Consider the following 22,488-nt stretch of genomic DNA (forward strand, 5'->3'; position numbering starts at 1 on the left):
TTGTCTGCGAGTACATTGGGCTTTGACTAACACTGCAACAGGGAACATCCACATGACCTTGTGGGAAGACAGGAGAACCTGGTTGTACGCTTATGTCTTTGTCTCTGGCTGACAACGGCTTCTTGTGGTGGGCTTGTCCACAACATTCTGCAGGAACACACAAGAATCTGGTTGTACCAGTATGTTTTGTCTGCGAGTACATTGGGCTTTGACCAACACTGCAACAGGGAACATCCACATGACCTTGTGGAAAGACAGAAGAACCTGGTTGTACGATGATGTCTTTGTCTCTGGCTGACAACGGCTTTTTGTGGCGGGCTTGTCCACAACATTCTGCAGGAAGACACAAGAATCTGGTTGTACCAGTATGTTCTGTCTGCGAGTACATTGGGCTTTGACCAACACTGCAACAGGGAACATCCACATGACCTTGTGTGAAGACAGGAGAAGCTGGTTGTACGATTATGTCTTTGTCTCTGGCTGCCATCGGCATTTTTGTAGCAGGCTTGTCCACAACATTCTGCAGGAAGACACAAGAATCTGGTTGTACCAGTATGTTCTGTCTGCGTGTACATTGGGCTTTGACCAACACTGCAACAGGGAACATCCACATGACCTTGTGGGAAGACAGGAGAAGCTGGTTGTACTACTATTTTTTGTGTCTGGCTTGTTCCAAGCTTTTGGAATCAGGGGTTACCCACACCACATTGTTGGAAGACTCAAGAATCGGGTTGTAACAGTATGTTTTGTCTCTGACCACATTGGTCTTCAACCAACACGGCACATTCCCATGATCCTGTTGGAAGACAGGAGAAGCTGCATCACAGTTTTGTTTCTGGGTGCATGGGAAAGTGTACACGCATGTGTAGCTGCAGTTCCTGCACCCCAAACCATGAGAATGAACACAACAGCCAATAGTAGTTTTAATATGACAGTTATTTAATAATTAGTGATTCGGACAGTCTGGCATTAGATTAAGTTACACAACATTATCTTGTCAATTTCTAGCTTTGTACATGTAGACAAACTTCTTGAGCAACACAGATTAAGCCGACGCTAGTCCTGGTTTACAGATTATGTCGTAGTTTAAAGAAATGATACCAGATACCAAATTTCCTCACGATGCCAGATTTCTGAACAAAAGCTTTTACTCATTTTTGGACATGATCAAAACAAAATACTTCATAATCTAGTAAGCCTAGTGAAACCTTGGCCGACATCCACTCCTGGGTCCAGAAGTCTTTCTTGGACTCCAAATAGTACATTTTAGCACTGTCTTCCAACCACCAAATATCGATAAGAAGTAAAACCTCAGGCAAAATGTCGTAATATGTTAATGAAAGCATAATTTTGGATATTTCAGGCATTTTACCAGGCAAGTCTTACCATTGAACATACTGTGTTGACATGTTTAAGCGATGCCTATGTTACACACAGGCCTTGTACAAGTACACCAGGCCTTTGGACAGACACCCCACAACCAGCTTAACGTTGTCGACACAGTATTACTAATGCTTAACTGAGCATGTACGTGATCCTCGGACTGATATGGTTCATTTGTATGACAGATGTATCCTATAAACAAAGTGGACTCTGCATACCCTGTAAATAGTGTAGATGCTTTCTAACCGGTTTTGGTGCGTCTGTTTCCGATAGGCCTTTTGTACAGGCGCCTCTTAACCAGGTAAATAGCAACTACACAGCATATTTATTAGCACTCTTTATACATAACTTCAAGTATGGATTAAATCTAATCTCTACTTGATAACTTCTACAGCATGAAATGTATTGAGGTATTGGTTTTAACAAGTGTGATTTCCCAAGAAAACTTCCAAAAGTTACCAGTACGAAAGGAAAAAACTTCTCTGTATAAACCCTCCCAAAATCTTTTGAACATCAACAAGTTGGGGAACTGATTCTTCGGGGTGATATGCTGTGATAAAGGTCACCACTTATACTGGAAAGAGAATACATGTATGTTAAATACAATAGCCTCATTTAGCACAATTTATAATCGGGGATAAAATACAGACTGTGTCCAAATAATCTATAATTTTGCCCCCTCAAGCACCATTTTTTTCAACTCAACCCAGGAAATGAAATCGAAATCTATGGCTTGTCAATTTCACCTCAGAAGAGATCATTCACATCCATAACGCATGTCCTAATCTCAAAAAATCTGGAAAAAGTGCAAACAAGAGGCCCAAGGGCCTGGCGCTCAGCTGGATGACCTAATAACATAGGACTGAGAGTGTAAAGTAGTAAATATCGGCTTTATACTACTGTTTGAAGGTCAAGAGAACACGTTATACCACTAAAATTTCCAATGCAGAGCTGCCAGCTGGATGAAATATGATTGAACTAATCAGCCATGGTATGTAAATATTACAGGAGGCAACGGAATATATCCCTAGTTCAGTATGTTGTATCGGTAGCTTTACAGAAAAGAAGTGTCAGAGAGGATGAGACTTCTCCATGGACAACTGTGGTATGTCCAGGCTGGGTTGTACAGCACAAGGATACAAAATGCTGTCTGTAATTGAGAGGTATCCTGATTTAACAGAGGTCAAAATAAATAGAAATTACCAGTTTGGGACTAACACCACTGTCTTTTTTTAATAAGGTAAAGATTACAGGAGTCAACACAATTAATTTTATTGAGAGAAATTGACCTGTCCTGCAGGTGGTTGGAATTTACAATACAAAGTGTCATGACATTGTGCTCTACTGCATATCCCTAGTGAGTCGATCTATCCTTGGCGCAGACAGGTTCAAATTGGCTACATCTTGAATAGATTGAATTGCGATGAAAATCTAATGCAATAAAGGAGCAATATCAAAGAGACAAATTAATCAAACCAATTGTCTACAGACTCGGACCCTGAAATGGCGTGATGTATGCGTGCATATAAAAGTATATCAATTGGTCCGATAAAGATGATGAGGCAATGTCAATATGCCTTGTTCCTTAGTCAGCAATATGCCCCTTTTTATACGGAGAAGAAGGAGAACCGAGATAGGCCTTCACATGTCGGCTTCCAAATGGCTCGAACCAACTGTACTATCACTACTATAAATTTAAAATGCGTGCTCCTCCTACATGTAGCAATGTCTCGGCCAAAAAGGCACTTAGTCGACAGGCAAGCTAGAAGTTCAGCACCGTGAGGAGCTCCTTGGTAAGGCCATGTCAGGTTCCGCACACCTCTTCATATACATCAAGTATTGAAAGCTGTGGTGAGCACATAAAAAGACCATGGTCACCTTAATTTGAAAATCCCTTCATAATCAAGGGCTACCTCTGACTAAAACAGCACCCATAAACAATTGACCACCAATTTGACCCCAGCTCCTAACTGCGGGGAAAACCCAAGTCCAGCAACCAAAAGTACCAAAAATACATTTGTGTTTACATTTGAACTGCACACATGCGTTTGTTTACAATTTCATTTCCCGCGAAATCTCGAAAATCAGGTGACCTGCAATCGCGGATTGAAAATAACATTAACCTGGGTTCAGCAGGTCAGCATGTATACCGGCTGTTCCAATCATCCCCCTACAGCCAGCTGTTCAAAAGGTAATGTTATTCACCCCACAGGGAGTGCAGGTAATTGATTAAGCCCCTGCAGAACTTAACACTACAACGCAAGGAGGATACCGCGGTGACGTCACATCACGTGATCCCGACCCATATTACTGATCGCTATGGCCAATCAGATTCAGTCTACTGACAGCAGCAGCACTGAACACGTCTCCACGTCTCACTGTCTGGTGCGCTCATGTACAGAAAAACACCAATAGACATGAAATATTGCAATACCTAGTAGTACGGATTCTTCCTGTGTAAAATAATATTTACAGAGCAGATTAACTTCCACGAATAAAAAAGACGTTTGGCGTGGCCAAAGTGCGGAAATAATGTCTCCGCTAAAATACACTACGAAATACACTAGGCAATGCACTACGCAATATACAGTAGAGATGCAGTTGAGTTTGTTATTGTTTTGACTTAGAAGCCGGCCAATATCTTAATATATTCATGTATTCATGAAGTATGAACTCATTTCTGTCCCATACAACTCTAAGAACAGTCAATTTCTCCTTAAATCATCACCGAAACCGCGATATCCGCAGGAAGATTTCGTTCTAGTGTCCGAAAATGCATGATCTTATAGGGGCGCTAACTCGACAAATAGAGGGGATCTATGGGGATCTATGGGAGTTTTAGGTCCTACAGGTCTCGAACTTGTAAAATCTGTAAACATGCCTCCAAATCCCATTATGATGAGATTGCCCCATATCTGGGAGACTGTTTTAAACCATCGATAATTTTGGAAGATCGGTGCCCGGCTATTTGGTTTAAAAAACCCTATTTTTCCCCATCAAAACAGCACTTTTCATTATTCAAATGATAGCTTATTGTCTGAAGACTTATTTCATAGCAGAAAAGTACTAATAACTCTGATTTGATGCGAAAAATCTAACTTTTTTGATGACTTGATTTTCCCTTGGCCGTGGATCGAGTTTGTTTACAATATGCAGCGCCATCTTGGAAAAGCCGTGACGTCACCGCGGTATCCTCCTTGACTACAACGGCAATGGCTTGGCTTCTGTGGTAAGGAGATTTGACAGTTTTTTTTACGGAAGTAACATTATTGTGTTGCTTAAAACGTCTACTTTTTACTCATGTAAGAATCGTAGTACTAATAATAACTTCAACTTATTTTCCGGTTATGATAACACAACACGCATCTGTATGATCATGATCTTTCTCAAACTAACTGAATGACCTAATCGCCTTGGACGCACAACCACATATCAATCCGCCCCGACGATCAACAACAAAGTTTTCGTGCTTTTAGCTGTCAACATCAATGGCTATAATATACTCCTGCAGAATAGTAGAATTAATAGAACTAATTTCCGAAGTTTCCAATAGTTTGAACACAAATCAGAACATCACCCATCAGCTGGACTCAGATCCGCATAAATTACGATAAATAATGAGGTCGTCGCTTCAATTTCGCAAAGAAAGTTGACTCCATTCGAAGGTTGTTTTGACCAAATTCCGTTGAACTCATCGTTATGAGGGCATTTGAACACATTCTCGTTGATCTTTTCTATAAATGTGTGAAGTTTCGTACCAAAATACATTTCCGTAAAGGCTTAAATAAGAAAATTTGTCACTTACAAATCATCGCTCCGGTAGAAATAAAAAGGTCGCCGCCATTTTCTTGATGATAGTTCTCCAGGTAACCTCGGCGGGAAATTTAAAGCGGGGTCATCCGGGGTCAAACAACAGTTTTGCTCACTACCGCTAACTGGTGATATAAATCGACACTAATCTATTTTATATCAAAACTTCTGTATCATGAAGACCTTTTCAACTTTATTTTAAGCTTTTATCTGCTGGAATAGAGCGTCAAAAAATTGTTTTTTCATTTACGCATTTTGCCCCCTGGGGAGCTGAATTTGAGTCGAATCGCCCAAATTTTTTTCCGTAAGCAACATTTTCTGCGGTGTTTATAAGCAAGACTAGATTTGAAGTGCCTCGGTTGTATGATTACAAAATGCCCAACTTTGTCTACAGATGGCTGGATGGAAGGACGGACACCAATTGAATAGCTATTTGACTAGCTCTGCTGACTTTGTCAGCTGAGCTAAAAAATAACTGTGAAATGTTTTAGTATTGTTACGAAATTTAGGGACAAGATGTATGGATTAAATTCAGCACAGTCTTAAGAACACAATCTAGTTAGCTTATATTTGGTGTAAAATCTTATTATACCATGCCTGCACTTTTGCACAGGTAGTTACATGATTAACATGATTAATGTAAACCAATACCAGAATATAACGGGTTTGGTTGCAAAACAAGACACTAAAATTTCTGAGATGAGATCACTTTCTTATTATGAAGTTATTTTTGTGCATATTGTGTCATAATCAATCCTCAGTCAGCCAAAATTGCTCAAGCCATCATGATACTTGATTTTTTGAGCCAAAATATCAAAATATTTCTAATGCATTTTTAACCACTTCACTACTGTAGCCGGAAATTTCAGTCTAATGGGCAAAGTCTCACGCTCATGTAGACTGGAATTTTGGTCTGAAGACGCAATGTACTACTTGTGGTATTCGTATATTAGTCTACGAAACCACATAGTTAAAATATGAGATAACAGGCTTTTTTTAATAAATCAACTTACAAGTCTGTGTTGTATGTTTGTTCTTGATTAAGTATTGGGTATGACCAAAGATTACAAGAAGTATTCTAGAGCTCAAGTCCTGATTAATACAATGTTTATTGCCAAACCCTCCTCCACTATGACTAATTGCCCAATTTGTCCCGCTGCATTTGTGTACGTCACCACATGTAAACCAGTCAGTACTCGAAAAAAGCCTACTGAATACCCACTAGGTAATACCACATTTTCATCTGCTAGACATAAGATCTGCTACGCCGTTGCCCTGCGATCAATTTTGAAACCATGTGCTTCGAAGGGCAAAATTGGCCAACAGGGAAAATGGGAAATTCACTAAAAATAATTTCTAGTAGCGAGAGAGTTACATGTTAGTCCTGAGTAGCCATTTTTTAAACTGGTTTCTTGCTGAAGTACATATCTATCAAGTCTGTGTCGGCAGAGTGAATATCCTTTGAATATCTGCTTGGGAGAATAATACACACATAGCAAAGTAACTTCAAGCAGCAAATGCTGAATATTCCTTTTCGAGAGAAAATTGTTCCTCAATGCCGAGTGATCCATGCCGATTTCTTTCAATGATTGCACTTTGAATTTATGCTGTGGCAGCCCTTCTGAGTGAATTGACAAGAAGTCCGTCCTTCGTCATACATCAAATTTCTTGGATAACAATAATGATTATTTACAAAATGTTGAATGTTCATACTGCACATCTTAACCTTTTTTTGCCACTCGTTGGTTTACTTGCTTGGTGTCCGAGTGGCCATTGCTTTGCCCCCACTGGCCTTCGTTGCAGTCCTGAAAGAAAACAGTCAAGTTGAATAATAAAAACAGAAACAATGGTTTTATTTCTGCAGAAAGACATTTTAAAACACTGTTAAAACCATTATTACTAACTATGAAAAGCCTCTGTAAAAAGGTAGGTCTTAATACGCTTTTTAAAACTGTTGAATTAGACAATCAAGTAACTAACGTTATTTCATGTCAACCAAGTTAGGCGGAAACAAGGGTCGAAAAATAGCTGCCACAGTGAAAGGGTTAATAATATTCAAACAATAACAAACCTTTTCTCCCTCCTCTCCTCATTCTTGGCGAAGATTTCTTGCTGCATGGCGTTGATCTCTCTCTCGACCTGGTGGACCTTGTTTATATCACCACTGCGCTCACTCACCTCCAGGGCGATGGTCAACTCCTCCTGGCGGTCGCGAAGCTCCATGATCGATGCGTAAATATCACTGTCAGCACCCTCCTGGAAGGTAAACAATCAGTGGGCATTACAGTTCCTTCCCAATTGGAAATCGCACTTCTAGTAATGTATTATGTCCGAACCAGACCTGGGCGCAATTAAGGCCCCTACAATATTATTTTTCAGCCCCAAACAAACGCCATTTTCATGAAAGACGACTCATTCTACGCTAACCATAATCTATTTTCATACCTTAGGATTCCTTGTCTCAAAGTAGATGAGCAATGAAGACAACTCCAGTGGTTCATTGTAGCCATTCTTCAGCGGGACAGAACGATGACCTGGAACAACAAACTTTCATCCATATATGCCTTTCAGAGGATAGACAACTATGCTGTCACATAGTCCACCGTACAGGGTTGCCCCAAGGGCTGCATGGGACAGATAGGTAGATTATTGCTAGCATTTCAGAATAAGGTACTATCTGACTAACCTGATCTCAGACACTTGATGGGATACGTCGCCTGACCGATGAAGTTGGGATCGCTGAACATGTCCTCATCATAGACGACGAATCTGAGGAAGGCCAAGTCGGGGTTGTGGACGTCAAACTCACAAGATTCATTCCAGATTGGATTGAAACCGTTGTCAGCTGCAAGAGTAGAGCATTTCAAAGACATGCGATTATCAGCACACTGGGAAAATAAAGAATTACGTGAAAAAAATCTCACGAAACCAATCAATTATTATGCCCGACAGGACAACATTTTGTCTATTGCCAATTGAAAATAAGCTAAATTTTCCAACTTTTAGCTTTGTGAACATTTCACGTTGTGCAGTATTACATTTTGTGTTGAAACTCTTCCCTTGCCCATGAAAAGTGCTACAAAGCATCCATTAATGAAAGTAGAGACTCGTTACAAAAAGAAAAAAAAGAAAAGAAATCTCTACTCACTTTTTGTCCCTGTCTTGTACTTATTTTGATTATCGTAATCGGCACCAACCACTTCCACTTCGACGAATGGACTCACAATACCTCGGCCTGTCTTCGTCAAATGTCTAGCACCAATGATCTAAGTGGAACAAAAAATTACAGTAACAGATAGGAAATTATGGACAAAACTTGACTAACAGTAACAGATAGGAAATTATGGAGGAAACTTGACTTACAGTAACAGTTAGGAAATTATGGAGGAAACTTGACTTACAGTAACAGTTAGGAAATTATGGAGGAAACTTGACTTACAGTAACAGTTAGGAAATTATGGAGGAAACTTGACTTACAGTAACAGTTAGGGATACCGGATCAACTCCCTCAAGTGTTCTCTTGTCAGATGGATCATACTGCTCATAAAACATTGAGTCAGGCTGCAGGACGAAGCCACAGTTACCGTTGTCCATAAACCTCGCATGGTTCAGATGCATCGACTTGTCTGAAATGAGCAAAATCGTAAATTTCTTCAACCAAGTGCAGTGGGGCCAATCGGACGTCCACGCAAACTTACGATTTGCAAATACAACTATGTAGTATCGAAGACTGAGAAGAAGAAGATGAAGACCTTATTCAAGTCCACTCACCTGCCGTCTGATAATTGAGAGCCAACATCTGACAGGCACAGTTCCACATCGCCAGCGGGTCATAATTGGATGAGTCGAAGCGCTGGCCCTTGGGGTAGACTCGGCTGAACTGGTTCTTGTTGTACTTGGTCAATGAGCGTCGACCTTTCGAACTCGAGCAGAGCTTCTCCATCTTGGTTTCAGGGAATGATGACATCTCGTAGAAACTTCCTGCTATTTCTGCAAATACCGAAGTCAAACATTCATTGGTTTGTCAAGATACTTTTCCACTTCAAATGCAATAAGCTTAGTAACTACATGTACATGTACATGTATAACCTAAATTTGAAGCTTAAGATTTGCAGAGTATACTTACTGTCACTGTATGGTACCGCCCGGCAGTAGACAATAAGATCAGAGAACTCCTTTGCTATCCGATTCTGCCGCTCAAGCTTCAAGTCTTCAGTGTGCTACAAATGGTAAAGAGCGGGATCAGAAAAATGAAAAAAGACTATCAAATTCAAACAGAATCATGAATATTTCAAGACTTCCCAAAGTAAAAAAGTGGGGGTAGTTCCAGCAGATTGTTTTATCAAAAGTGCAGTAATCTGCATATCGCACATTACATGCTCATTATTAGTAATTGGTTTAAAGCTCACCTTCCTGTCTGCAATATCAGCACATTTTCTGATTGTCTTCATCCAATCGTATAAGTCTGCTTCATTCTCTGCGGCAATCTCTATCGGTATCGATGACATCACACTCTGAATCTTCATCACATACTCGTGACTGGTAATATTCGACAAAACACGCTCTGGAAAGGTGACAAAGTCCTTTAAAATTCATACAAATATGTGCAGCAGATCAAGAGTTAAATGTTTACAGCAGAGGCCCAAGATAGTGAGAATCAAGAGTTTAATGTTTACAGCAGAGGCCCAAGAAAAGTGAGAATCAAGAGTTTAATGTTTACAGCAGAGGCCCAAGATAGTGAGAATCAAGAGTTAAATGTTTACAGCAGAGGCCCAAGAAAAGTGAGAATCAAGAGTTAAATGTTTACAGCAGAGGCCCAAGATAGTGAGAATCAAGAGTTAAATGTTTACAGCAGAGGCCCAAGAAAAGTGAGAATCAAGAGTTAAATGTTTACAGCAGAGGCCCAAGATAGTGAGAATCAAGAGTTAAATGTTTACAGCAGAGGCCCAAGAAAAGTGAGAATCAAGAGTTAAATGTTTACAGCAGAGGCCCAAGAAAAGTGAGAATCAAGAGTTTAATGTTTACAGCAGAGGCCCAAGAAAAGTGAGAATCAAGAGTTAAATGTTTACAGCAGAGGCCCAAGAAAAGTGAGAATCAAGAGTTTAATGTTTACAGCAGAGGCCCAAGAAAAGTGAGAATCAAGACTTTAACGTTTACAGCAGAGGCCCAAGAAAAGTGAGAATCAAGAGTTTAATGTTTACAGCAGAGGCCCAAGAAAAGTGAGAATCAAGACTTTAATGTTTGCAGCAGAGGCCCAAGAAACGTCAAGAGAAGAAAAGTGAAGAAGAATCAGTCTTACCCACAGAACATCCAGCAATATCAATGGTGCCTTTCTGCATGGCACCAAATGGCATGTTATCCGAGTTGTCATCTGTCTCTATCACTTCAACATAGTTCGACGGAAACCAGTGACTTTTCTTCCCACCGTAGTCACCCCGCCACCTTCAAAATAGAAAGTTTATGGCTTGCAAAACAAGAGAGTAGAGGGGAGGATTATTCGGCTTAGAGAGCACAGTTTGATAACCAGAGGGAAATCTATATTTTGATCGAGGTAGAGCCTCAAATGTCTGCAAATGTGGGCTTAAAAGGATAAAACAGATATCTGCATTGCCCTTCCAGATTTATACTTTGATATTTTACTACAAGAAAAATTACTTTTCCTCACGAAATTTCTGTCATTTCTAGATCCTGGGTGTGATGTCATTGTAGTTGTTGGTGGCTTTCAGTACTAATTTTAAAATTTGGACAAATTTCAGGACAAAATACTGAGAGTACGCATGGCCCTGTAACAGTTTGCCTAACTCACCATCCTCCATCCTGCTTGTTATTCACATTGGTAATGATGGCGTGTTTACAGAATGACAACTCATCTTCTCGGTTCGCCTTGTAGTCATAAATCGCTTTTACCCGAATCTGAAAAAAACCCAATGGAATATTATGGGACGAACTGCCAGATGCTTTATACCTCAGAGGTTTGACCTGGGTGGCTACTTTTGAATTGATGTTGGTTCTGACATCATCGCTGCTCCCCGCCCCTCCCTCCACCTAGCAACCAGCATTGTTCATGACGTGATATCTTTCTTGACGCAGTTCAGCCATTTCTATTTAAATTCAAGACTCGGTGGATTAGTCTTGGGACGGATATTCACGACTTAGGGCAGGTAGATATTCTCAGGTACAGTATCATCTCCACAACTTTTCTTACCTTCGACGTGAATGAATTTGGCTCACTGTAAAGATTCTGATCTTCATTGCCATAAAACGCGTTCGGGTCGGGACCGAACCCGAACCTTTGAACAAGTTCCCTGTTTGCCGGATATTTTAGCTTCATCTTCTTGTAGAGAGGATGTTTTTCAAAATACGTCACAAGTTCAACTAGACTTTCAAACTGAGCGGTGCCGATCAGGTATAATCGACCCTCTTGACGGATTTTACAATGTTTCACTTTTGCTTCAGCCCTGAAATATGCAAGAAGGCCTTTGGTCAATACAAATAAGCGCAATTGGATCCAAGGAGTTGGGAAGTAAATTTGTCTCGTTCCTGACCAGCGTCCTAATTGGTCATTTTGTTTTAGTCAAGATTTTTGTTTAACTCGACCAAACAGACCTAACTACACACCTGAATGAGATAGCATATTGGGATGGATCAGTGTCAGTGGTATGGTGGAGCAGCCGCCGTCTCACTAGGAAGGCGCCATCTTGTGGGATGCAGCTCAACATGTACTCGGCCTCCATCCGGCTGAGGTTGTCGTGATACCAACTGAAAGAGAAGAGCAATATGTATTATGCTTATCTACTATTGAAGACGATGCTATCATAACATCACTTCATTGTTTTTGGGTGTTTAGCGAAACCTCTCTATCATAAACGTAACTGATACCAACTGAAAAAGAAAAACTATTTGTAAACGATAATCAACTATCATAGACAGCATTTTTCGCAACCTACCTGCGCCCCTCGTGGCTGTGTTCCTGTGGCACTGGTTCCGTTAACGTGATCTGGAATTCTTGACTGCGAAGTGGGTTTTGGCGATGGTGGTTGATTAAGCTGTACAGCGAGTCGAATGAGAGGTTCTGGATGAGGCTGTAGCGCGTCTGGCCCCGCTCCTGGTGCGACTTGATTCGGCAATGACACACTTGGCCTTGGCGCCTGAAATGGTCACAAAATCAAGATTATAAACGTAAAATAGCAGCGAATATTTCCTGGTTCACAGTATATACTGTTTCGTTGAGTTTCAGCACGTTGAGGGGGCCCGTACAATAGGCCTATTTTATCTGTAATAGGCTCATGCAACAGGCTTAAACCGGTCGATACAGTACCTATTGCTTTGCACTCATTGGTTACGCTTACAGTGCAAGGCGTAGAAAACAGTTCAGACTTACCAAATTGACAGAGAAAAATCTCCCACATTTGCCTCACTCTCTCTTAAAAGGAAAGTGCCATCAACAAGATTGAGTAGCTTTTCAAAAGTTTTTCAGCCTCCTTCCGCCCAATATCAAGGAACCACAGCTGACCAAAGTGTAACTTATCCTTTGGCACATCCTACAGGCGGAAGAAATTGTTCAAACAATTCACTTACCAAAATGACAGAGAAAAATCGCCCACAAAAGTTTCACTATCGCGTACAAGGAAGGTACCATCGCCGAGATACGAATATTGTTTGAGCAGTTCCTCTGCCCGCTTCCGTCTGCCATCCAGACGCCCGTGGAACCATTGCTCACCAAAGTGTAACTCGTCATTCGGGACATCCTGAAGAAATTGATCACTTTTATAAATTGTTTTATTATCAACACCCAAACCCCACCCTTCACATGAGTATTGTCTGCCCCAAACACTTTGAGGTGTCATATTTAAGATTTGAAAAAGTTAGAAAAAAGCCTTAACACATCAGAAGAAGTTTGGTTTCATTACAAGAAAAACAACAAATGAGGTGAAACATCCCCGCCAAAACTTGCCCTGCCCCTGCTGCGCAATCTAGAGAGATTTACCAAAACTCTGCCAACCCAATAGACCTCCTATTGCTTCATACCTCAGCAATGCCATTAAGCTCGGGGCCTTCTTCCTGCTCCTCCTCTTCGGCATCCTCTGTGTTGGCTTCACCAGTGTAGTGGAGCTGAGTCTCTGTCAGGCCAAAATAATGCGGGTGCCACGTCTGCAACGGTTAAAAAAAAATCTGAGAGCCCATACATGCCCTGGCTAGGAGTCTTCTCCTTGATTCGCATTTTATCCTTACATGTCCTCACTGGTAGGCAGTGGAACTTTAGGACGAGGGGAAAATGAATTTGAAGATGACAATTCAATATACACCTTTCCAGAAATGGGGCGCCAAGTGTCCGAAATAGTGATGTCATAAGGGGAAACTGGGCCTTATGGTGGAGGGACAAAGGAGATAGTCATGGTTGACCAACACACTTGAATGCCTTTAATGACGGACAAGGGGGAAAAAGTTAGTTCCAATGCAAGCCACCAATTTCGGGAAGCATGTATAAAACAGTGAAATTTCTCTAAAGCAAAACGACAACACTAACTATACATTCTGTCTTGGCGGTGAAGACAATGTCACAACCTAGTCTCTATCATCCATGCATCATTTGTGCAAAATATCACTTTCTTTAGTTCTTGACACTTATTGTGAGCGTTGGCTTGAGCTCCAAAAAAGGCTGTTCGATGTTGATGTTGATGATGATAATGAAGAGTTGGTGATGAAATATGCATTCCATCGAGCAGAGTTAGGTTGACTTACGTGATTAATTGGGTCCTGGAGGTAGAGGAATCCATACTTCACACAGTTGGCACTGATGTCATTCTCCTGTCCCTCCTCTGTGAAACTAAATTTGTTCTCATCCATTCCTTCAGGTAACTTCTTATGCTGTAAAAAACCCATAGTGGCATCAATCGAGTTGGCGTGGAAATGCAAATTAGTCATGAATGCTAGTCGATTCATGCAGGCACTCAGATTAAACACTAATATGTGGTTTTGACGGCTTCCACATGCATCTTGCTCTTACCTTGAGTATTATTTTCCTTCGGAGTTGATTGGGTGAGGGCAGATGGATGGCATCTTTGTCTACTGGCTCAACAACCAGCTCGTCTGGAGAGAAAAGTGTTACAACCATTGAAATGGAAAGAAGTCATAACAAGAGGCCCAAGGGTCTGGCGCTCAGCTGAAATACATGGGTCAACGTAGAAAACAAGGAAAGTACCATGTAGGTCTCTTTCAACCTCGATTTTGTTAACTTAATGAGATACGTATATTGTGCACACATAAGTCCTCCCATGGAGAATTTGTCCTCATGATATTGATTCGGTATGAATGAAAATTATAATCAGGAGTCAGTAAATTCAAAGTGCTGTGCGTAGGAGGTGTCATTTTCACCACCAATAAATACTGTTTTTTGCAAGTTATCTCATTCTCAACTCATTTACAATATCTGTCAACCGACCCGCAAACAAGTGATTTAAATCACTGCGACCTACAATCATGATCATCTGCGGTGCTTGAAACAATCAATATCAAACCTAGCGATTACCGGCTTCAACCGCAGACCAGAGATGTTTTTGTCGTATACAGCAGCGAAAATAATTGTTGAAAATAATTTGTTTGCACAGTGCTTTACCTCCGAACACCTCTTTGAACGCCTTTGCCATGTTTCTCTGTTGCATAAGGCTACAGTGGTTCTCGATGGACAACACCAGAGGTAAACTGAAACAAAAAGGAGGTTACAAGCAAAAGCTGTATAAAGTTCTTTAGAGAAAAATGTAGCACTTAAGTTTTCCTGTTCGAAGCGCTTTTGGGATACCGTATTATTACCCTGTGCTCAACAGATACTAATCAGGGGTTTCAAGGAGCAACCAGAAGGCGCTCACTTGAACTCGGCCGCAGGGGGGTTGGCATTGTTTCAAGGGATCGATGGTACACTTTATGCAATGCTCGATGTAAACCCTGTAAAGGGATGACATTTCCATAAAATCTGACCTCGAACTGAGGAACACCCTCGAGGAATGTGGTGCTGGTTCTCAAGGGCAAGTCCCCTGGTTTACTTACTCCGATTTCACCCAGCAGTGCAGCTTGATTGTATTGAGGACATCTAAAAACTTGATTTTCGACGTAAGAGTATGACCATGATATATGTAGGGCATCTGATCAGGACCGTCCCAACAATCCACTGAAAAAGATTAACAAGATTGTTGACACTGATGATCTTATAGGCTTAACCCTTCTGAGCCTGACTTTCAGTTTGTTCTTGGCCTTCTAAGTACTAGCACATGAGTGCCTCTGCACTGATGACAGCAATTTAAGACGACAAGGAGAGTAACAAGAAAAGTCAAGGATTCCAGGACATTTGAAAGATTTTCTGCTGGGGTAGGCAACGAGTGCCTATCAAAAACACAACAACAACAATGGCAAGAGTGGAGACTACTTACATTCGATACACCTGCAACCCTCCCTCAGGACCCTGGCGTACGCTTCACAGGAGGACTCACTCGACAGTTGATCCCCGGTCAAATATCTGAAAGGGGAACCACACATTTTACTTACATTATTTCGGGCGTAAGAACAAAAGCATGCTTTATATGTTTTTGGAGTTAGTTATCATGTTGTTCATTAGATAAGAGCAGTCACATTTACTGACAACAAGCTGTAAGAACCGATTCTGGTCACCATTCACTCAAATAAATTCATATTTTGAAAGATTTTATCAGTGTAACTCCATATCTGCCAAACGAGGACCTTTCACTCACGTGTTATGGGAGGATGCAATCCAGTAATGAGACATGGGGCGGTCGAGATCCTGAAAGACCTTGCTGCATCGATCATCCCAAACTGAGTTGTGGTGGGAGAAGAGGAACTCAAGGAACTGTCAGTAGAAAAGAACGCATGAGATATAACCCTGACCATTTTCCACTTCTAAACCCTTCCCTTTCTTCAGTTGGTTGAAAAATTGTCATTAAGACAAATTCTGCAAGCGGTTTTGGCAGAAAGCAAGATATTTGCAATGCCAAACCAGCCATATGTAACAGATACCCATAGTGCCACACCCAGTTTGTCTCAGAACAACAAAGCGACACCAACACGTCTGATATACATTGCTAAAATATTCTATAGGATGATTTACTGAATGGAAAACCTACACACTATAGTTGACATCCTGGTTGAGTGTTGGAGGGACAATTTTCCTGACTTACCTCCTGAACTGTGAAGTATGGGTTGGCCTTCCTGGTTGGGTCGTCAAGATAACATGTCATTAGTCTCTGCACTTCTGCCATGTCACTTCCAATTGGGTCCTTCTGTTCCTTGTTGAGAAACGTCTGGAACTCCTCTGGCGTTATCCTTTCTCTGAAAGAGAATTGAAAAAGATACCATTTCAGTTCAGATTGGTTGACATCAGAGAAGTACCGACACTCTTTGGTATTCTGACCCCCCTTCCCTTGGCTTATGTTGTGAGCCATACTGTCGCACTGGTATCTCTGCTTTAGTCAATCTGAAACTTCAAAATCTGGAATTTTAACGAGCAATTTTCATCCGACCAAAAATTCACAATTACAAAAACAAACACACCTCTAGAACTCATTGATAAACAACTTACCCATTTCCTGAATAACAATCAAAGTAGTCCTTGAAGATCTGGAATTGAATTAATAGAAAATAAGGTCTCTTGCCAGCTGCATTCAACATTCATAGTTTTACCAACGACTTGTTTCGAACAAACTTTTTCTCAAAAATCTGTAGACATTATGGTAGAATCTGGAACACTTATTTCTCTAAACTCACCGAGTCCATAAACATGATGTTATGGTAGAATTTCGAGAACTCATTGAATCCTATCCCCTTCATCTTATGATCGATCTCTTGGTAGCGCTCCCTCAGCCGATTATTTGACATCTTGCAATTCACCTTGGGAAGCCAGGACTTGATGTCCTTCATCGTCACGCTGTAAAAAATCATATACGTGCATGTGATGAAAATTGAGATCACACTGCTTTAAAACTTCCGCACGTGTGGGGGTACGTGTAGCATTGTACAATAGAAAATCATGATGTATAGCATGCATTGTATGCACTGTTATCAAGTACACTTTCCTTAACAGACAACTCTGTTAAAAGGACACCCTAAGGCAATGATTTTGGTCCTGGATCAACACAGACTTTTACCTCTGTCAGGTACACCTCTATTAGAAGGACACCCTCTGTATAAAGGACAATGATATTGTTTCAAATTGTCCTTGTCACTAAATTCTCAAACTTCTGCCTCTGTGATCAGAACAACTCTCTCTTTAGGACAGCATTTGTTAGTCCCAAGGGTGTCCTAAATAGGTTCTACTGTATTATACATGTAAGGACAATACATGTAGAAGGACTAACCCAAACCAGTGGTTTGAAGTTTCAGGTAAGATATTAGAATAGACTTAAAGAGAGTTCCTATAGTTTTATCTAATAGATTTTCTTTGTTGCGTTAAAGTTTTTTATGTTTTAGTACGGTAACGGTAGGGCCTAGAGAGAGAGAGAGAGGTTAGGTTATGAGATGTAGATGTATAAGGACACCTCACAAAGACCAAGCAGTGGGACTGAGTTATCAAACCGGGGCATTCTGTTCTCTTCTACACAGGTTTGTTCAGGTTTGTATCTAGAGGCTGTGCAGTGATGTCATTAGGACAGCCATTTTGGACGCCAATCTGTGCCCTTGGCCCTGGTGACGTCGCCAAAAACGTTGACACGTGTAAATAACATCTTGCCTGACATCAACTAGTTTCACCACCACCAATGTTGTCCGGATGACAAAATTTGCCACATGGCCATGGGTCAATAATATATTTGATATCCGATGTCAACTTTTACTGTGATGACGTCAACTGCACAATCTCTATTTGCAGAGTTCAGATGTTATAGCCGTCAAACATATTCCGAGAAATAAGATCAAAGATAATCATGGTAAAATGAAAGTGACAGTACCCTGGATTTGAATACCAAACTGTTTCAATGCAAAACCCCCACTATTCATCTTAAAATCCTGCAATAGACACCACTTTTACTGCAAAAACCATTAGAGTTGCAGCAAAAAAGTCATGTTGATTCAAAAAGAAATGTGTATTTAGTGGCTATTGCATCTGAAATCTTTCATTTCTAACTACTGGTTATGTTAGCAGCAAGTAAATCTGTGACGCAGTGTTACTACACAAAGTTGAAATTACCTTAGCTCTTTTTCATGCTTCTTACTGAAATGACCAAAGTCCCCTGAGAAACTCGCTACTGATCAGACTGAAGCGAATGATATCAACAATACTGACAGATTTCCCAACTCAAACCCGAGGGAAAACATTCCTTTATTTAGTTCACTCCTATTCCTAATGCGACTCCTGACAGCGACGGCGACAACCTAAGCTGCAGCATTGTGCCCAGTTCCCATGTGGCCTTGATACAAGGCATCACAACATGTGTATTCTGCTTACAGTACCCACTAATGACGACTGACCTGTTTGAGCGCTCCATTGAGTTGAATTCCTTCCATAACCAGCGATCCACCTGAAGCACGTAACTTGACGACTGAGTATCTTTCACGAGGTACTCCAGGCCATTCAGCCAGATTCTGTACTCATGGGCGTCAGTCGCTGAAGCATAAGACAATTCATAAAGACAATGCTATTCGTCTGACTGAAACTGCCATCCAGCATCATCCGTCAAGCTCCAGAACCCACAGGGAAAGAGAAGAAGGGAAGACCCAGAAACTAACAGTTGGCGATGGGACCTCAAGAGTGACATGAATACCATCTTGGCAAGAACAGGAGAGGATCGCCAGTGACAACTTAGACATATTAGTTTAAAGAGACATGTTTCAAACTATATTTTGTAATGAAGGAGAAATTAAGAGTTCCAAGATAAACTGTACACATGTCAGAAAGAGTTGCCCCCTCTATCACATACAGGCTGTAAAGTCATGCCAGGATAGGGAGTCGAACCTACGACTTCAGAGGTGACAGGCGCTGATGTCAATTTTGAATCATAGGTCTTGCCACTGTGCCACTCTGACAGCCTAATTGTACATCTCGATACATGCGTCTTCTTTCTTTACACAGTACATACATAACGTATTTGGCCATACTAACAAATCTCATACAATACCCTTCGTCAACATTGGATTCTGGGAATGCACTAACCCCAATAATAAAACCTGTTTTTTCTGGTATTAGTTTGGTTTCACACAAATCAAAATATTGGAATATTTCCTTTGTTGGACCTTTAGATAATGCCTGATGATGGTTTTAACTTTCTTTGAGTGATATTTCCCAATAAAACCATTTCCATGGAGACCAGGGGAGTACTCACCAACAAGAGATAGTGTCTTGAGTCTAAACTCACTGCCACTGAATATCACAAAGCATAAGCCTGCATCAATTTTCTTCGCTTCATCTGGCCACTTTTCAAAATCCCTCGAATTCTTTGATGGGCGAATTTCTTTTACTTCTCGCAGGTCAACTGAAGAGAAGAAAGTAAAAAGATAAAAATACCAGTCGGGGATACCGGCTGAAAGAGTGCTCATTACAAACTATTGTATTGATAAAACAGTCACCTAATTTTTACTACTAAAAATAACTTCCCAAAATGGAGGTCTGTACCAGACTTATTTCTGATGAGTGAGGAAGATGACTGTCAAAGTTTCGCTAGAACTTGTCGTCTTGCTTACAATATCAGTTGACAAAACCATGCATTACCCCAGTGACAGACAGCCTCTAGAGGCGATCGTAGCTACACCAGTAGCCCATTAACCATAACCATCTTGAATGATCGATGACATCACAGACTTTGTTCAGAGTGATAATGTTTCGTATGCTGAGCACGTACGGTAACTCATTCAGCTAAGTTTTTAGCATTGTGACACACTTTCCTACAATTGAAGTGCATGGTTCACAAAGGTACCTAGCTTAGAGTTTTTAGAAATTATGTTTTCCCACTATTCAATCAATTTCAAAACCTTTAGTTTGGTGGGTTTTGAAAATGCTTTTTCTGTCCCTAGAGTCTAGACCCTTTTGTTACGGGACAATTTGGACAACATGTATGTTCACTATCACTACTGGGATCACTGTAGGTATTTTGGAACCTTTTTTCAAAGAGCTATATACTCTAGAAACTAGTCCCAATAAACAGCTGGTAAGAAGAAGTAGGTTACTAACTTATCACTTTCCAATTAAAACATCTGTAAAGTATTATATAAAATATCAGTGAGGGTGTACAGCAGAAATGTTTTAGAACAGTCACAGCCTGTGGATACTACAGGATTTTAGAAATCATCCACGAACATGTTAACACGCAGTGACATTTCTCCAAGCCAAAAACTGGAGAATGAATTCCCCAGATAGCTGAGAATCATATCAGGCCTCCCACTCCCAGTCTGCCGAGCTTGCCTGTCAGAAAATTTACCAACTAGCGCACATTTGGGATGTTTTTCTTGTGATGCAGCCCTTCTCCCAGGCCTCAAGAAGCACTTTCCAGGACAGTCTGCTCGGTAAGTTGAAAGGCCTGATTGAGATTCTCGCCTATTCATTCTCCAGGGTGACAAAGGCGATGTAGTTGAAAGCATTTGTGCCAGGGACTGTCTATGTACCTGCCGTGGCTTTGTTGTAGAAGTCACAACACCATGATATTATAGTTAGGGAAAGCGTGCAGCAATTTCAATGTGTCAACAAGCTGACACTTTGTCCATTCATCATGTCTTACCCAAAGGAGAACTGTAACTACCTGTTAGGTAAAATATTTTTGTTCACTGGTACATAAACTTCATTCAGACAATGTCATGGCAAAACCCAAAAATGGACCATGGAACCCAATAAAGATAAATGATTATTGATTCTGATCAATGTCATTATTGTCAGTCAAAAAAACAATTATTTCTGGACCAGGTTTTCCATGAAAATGGGAACGGAATAAACACTAGAGTAGTTCAATCACCAGACGTGTCAACATGATGAAAATTGATCTGTTAAAAACATATTCAACACCAAATTTCACATTTTTAACAGACAGTGCAGGCGTTTAAAAATCTTTTAAGTACGATGATGGAGGCTGTTTCCAGGTTTCAAACTCCCAGACAAGGAGAATGTTTTGTTATTTTGTGTGGGAAATCTCATTCTCAATCATGGGGACACATTTCTTCACTTGTTCAGCTTATTTGGGGAAATTTGTCAAGCTCGAATAGGAATTGGATCACAAATCTTTTGGGTTTTTTACATGTAACATGAAACAAACGCTACATCAGTACACTGTGACTGTACAGTCGTGTATGACAGGTGAATAAATCTTTATAATTTTGAGAAACAAATAGTTCAATGATTCCACAGTACAGATAGTAAAAATGTAGCCTAAATCTGTATGTAACCACAAAAAAATGCCCAAGATTCAGTCACAAACTGACACAGCCAAGCATGCCTGACAGGGAGGGTTGTCAGTTTCTGCCTCAGTTCGGTTAAGTTTGTCCGACTCCAATGTCCAGCTTAATAATAAAATGAAAAGGAAAGCTGCAAGTCATTGTTTTTGGTGATTTGTTTTGTTAACTGACATCTTGGTTGGTCTTTTATTTAAGATCGCCCAGCTCCGATGGGTGCTATCTTAACTGTACCGGGTATACTAAGGCAAAACAAACGAGTCAATCAAGAACGGACTGCGAAAGTATATCACGACTCGTTTGCTGCTGGACGACAGCCAGTTTATCGTGACTCTCAACAGCTTCCTCCAACTGGTACAAAGTTTACTATAGTAAGACGTTGAAGAATACGTACCAGCACCCTCTGGCCTGTTACCCTGCACACGATACCAAACAAGTTGCCGTGTCTCCATTTTCACTTGGAACATCCTCCTTTCTGGCCTCTTCGGAAAGAACTTCGTCATGACCATCCCCTGCTCCATTCTCCTGACATCACCGATAGCCGCCTCCGACATGATCAGGGGTCCTCCATTAGGCAGACTAGAATTTGAGGAGGAGCTGCTGCCTGGGTACATTGAGGAAATCCCATTGATGATTCTGCTCAAACTCCCCCCTCCAGCAGTCGCCATCTTGTTTTTTCCCTGTCAAATTTCTGAACAAAATCCGACCATTTATGGACGAATTGGTGCGTCTTACAGAATCAGATGTTTTTTAGCACGAATGTGCAGATACATAAAGATGAAATCAACACGACAATTAATGTTTTTCGTTGTAACTATAACGTAAAGCAAGTAAATAACACAATTTTCGCTTGACTTCCAGGTTCCAAGACTTGCGCCCTGTACTTCCTGTCATGTTTTGTTGTCTTTTCCTCAGGATAGA

At 40.8% G+C, this 22,488-nt stretch overlaps 1 protein-coding gene across 2 annotated transcripts; it reads right to left on the minus strand.

The window, feature by feature from the left end:
- Positions 1-917: 917 nt before the first annotated feature.
- Positions 918-22,453, minus strand: LOC135496404 (1-phosphatidylinositol 4,5-bisphosphate phosphodiesterase gamma-1-like). 2 transcript variants are annotated; one of them, XM_064785746.1, is made up of 29 exons: positions 21,962-22,453; positions 19,515-19,664; positions 18,664-18,799; positions 18,383-18,406; positions 16,966-17,125; positions 16,781-16,818; positions 16,380-16,530; positions 15,936-16,051; positions 15,618-15,703; positions 15,238-15,358; positions 14,810-14,895; positions 14,201-14,283; positions 13,936-14,061; positions 13,222-13,344; positions 12,772-12,941; positions 12,141-12,341; positions 11,812-11,952; positions 11,399-11,651; positions 11,000-11,106; positions 10,493-10,635; positions 9,603-9,757; positions 9,320-9,413; positions 8,965-9,183; positions 8,671-8,819; positions 8,342-8,459; positions 7,880-8,038; positions 7,639-7,727; positions 7,265-7,449; positions 918-6,998 (listed from the first exon to the last, which is right to left on the minus strand). In XM_064785746.1, the coding sequence occupies exons 1-29, from the start codon at positions 22,233-22,235 to the stop codon at positions 6,941-6,943; spliced, it is 3,915 nt and encodes a 1,304-aa protein (XP_064641816.1). In that variant the 5' UTR covers positions 22,236-22,453; the 3' UTR covers positions 918-6,940. The 2 variants fall into 2 exon arrangements, with proteins under 2 accessions (XP_064641816.1, XP_064641817.1); XM_064785747.1 differs by lacking the exon at positions 18,383-18,406.
- Positions 22,454-22,488: the final 35 nt, after the last annotated feature.

The sequence above is a fragment of the Lineus longissimus genome, chromosome 11 (assembly GCF_910592395.1).
Source record: "Lineus longissimus chromosome 11, tnLinLong1.2, whole genome shotgun sequence".
Taxonomy (NCBI): domain Eukaryota; kingdom Metazoa; phylum Nemertea; class Pilidiophora; order Heteronemertea; family Lineidae; genus Lineus; species Lineus longissimus.

Coding starts and splice junctions, on each gene's coding strand:
- LOC135496404 (XM_064785746.1), bottom strand. CDS start 22,235: ATGGCGACTGCTGGAGGGGGGAGTTTGAGCAGAATCATCAATGGGATT. Junction 17,126..18,382: donor AAGCATGAAAAAGAGCTAAG/GTAATTTCAACT, acceptor GATTTTTTACAG/CGTGACGATGAAGGACATCA. Junction 8,039..8,341: donor GTACAAGACAGGGACAAAAA/GTGAGTAGAGAT, acceptor CTACTCTTGCAG/CTGACAACGGTTTCAATCCA.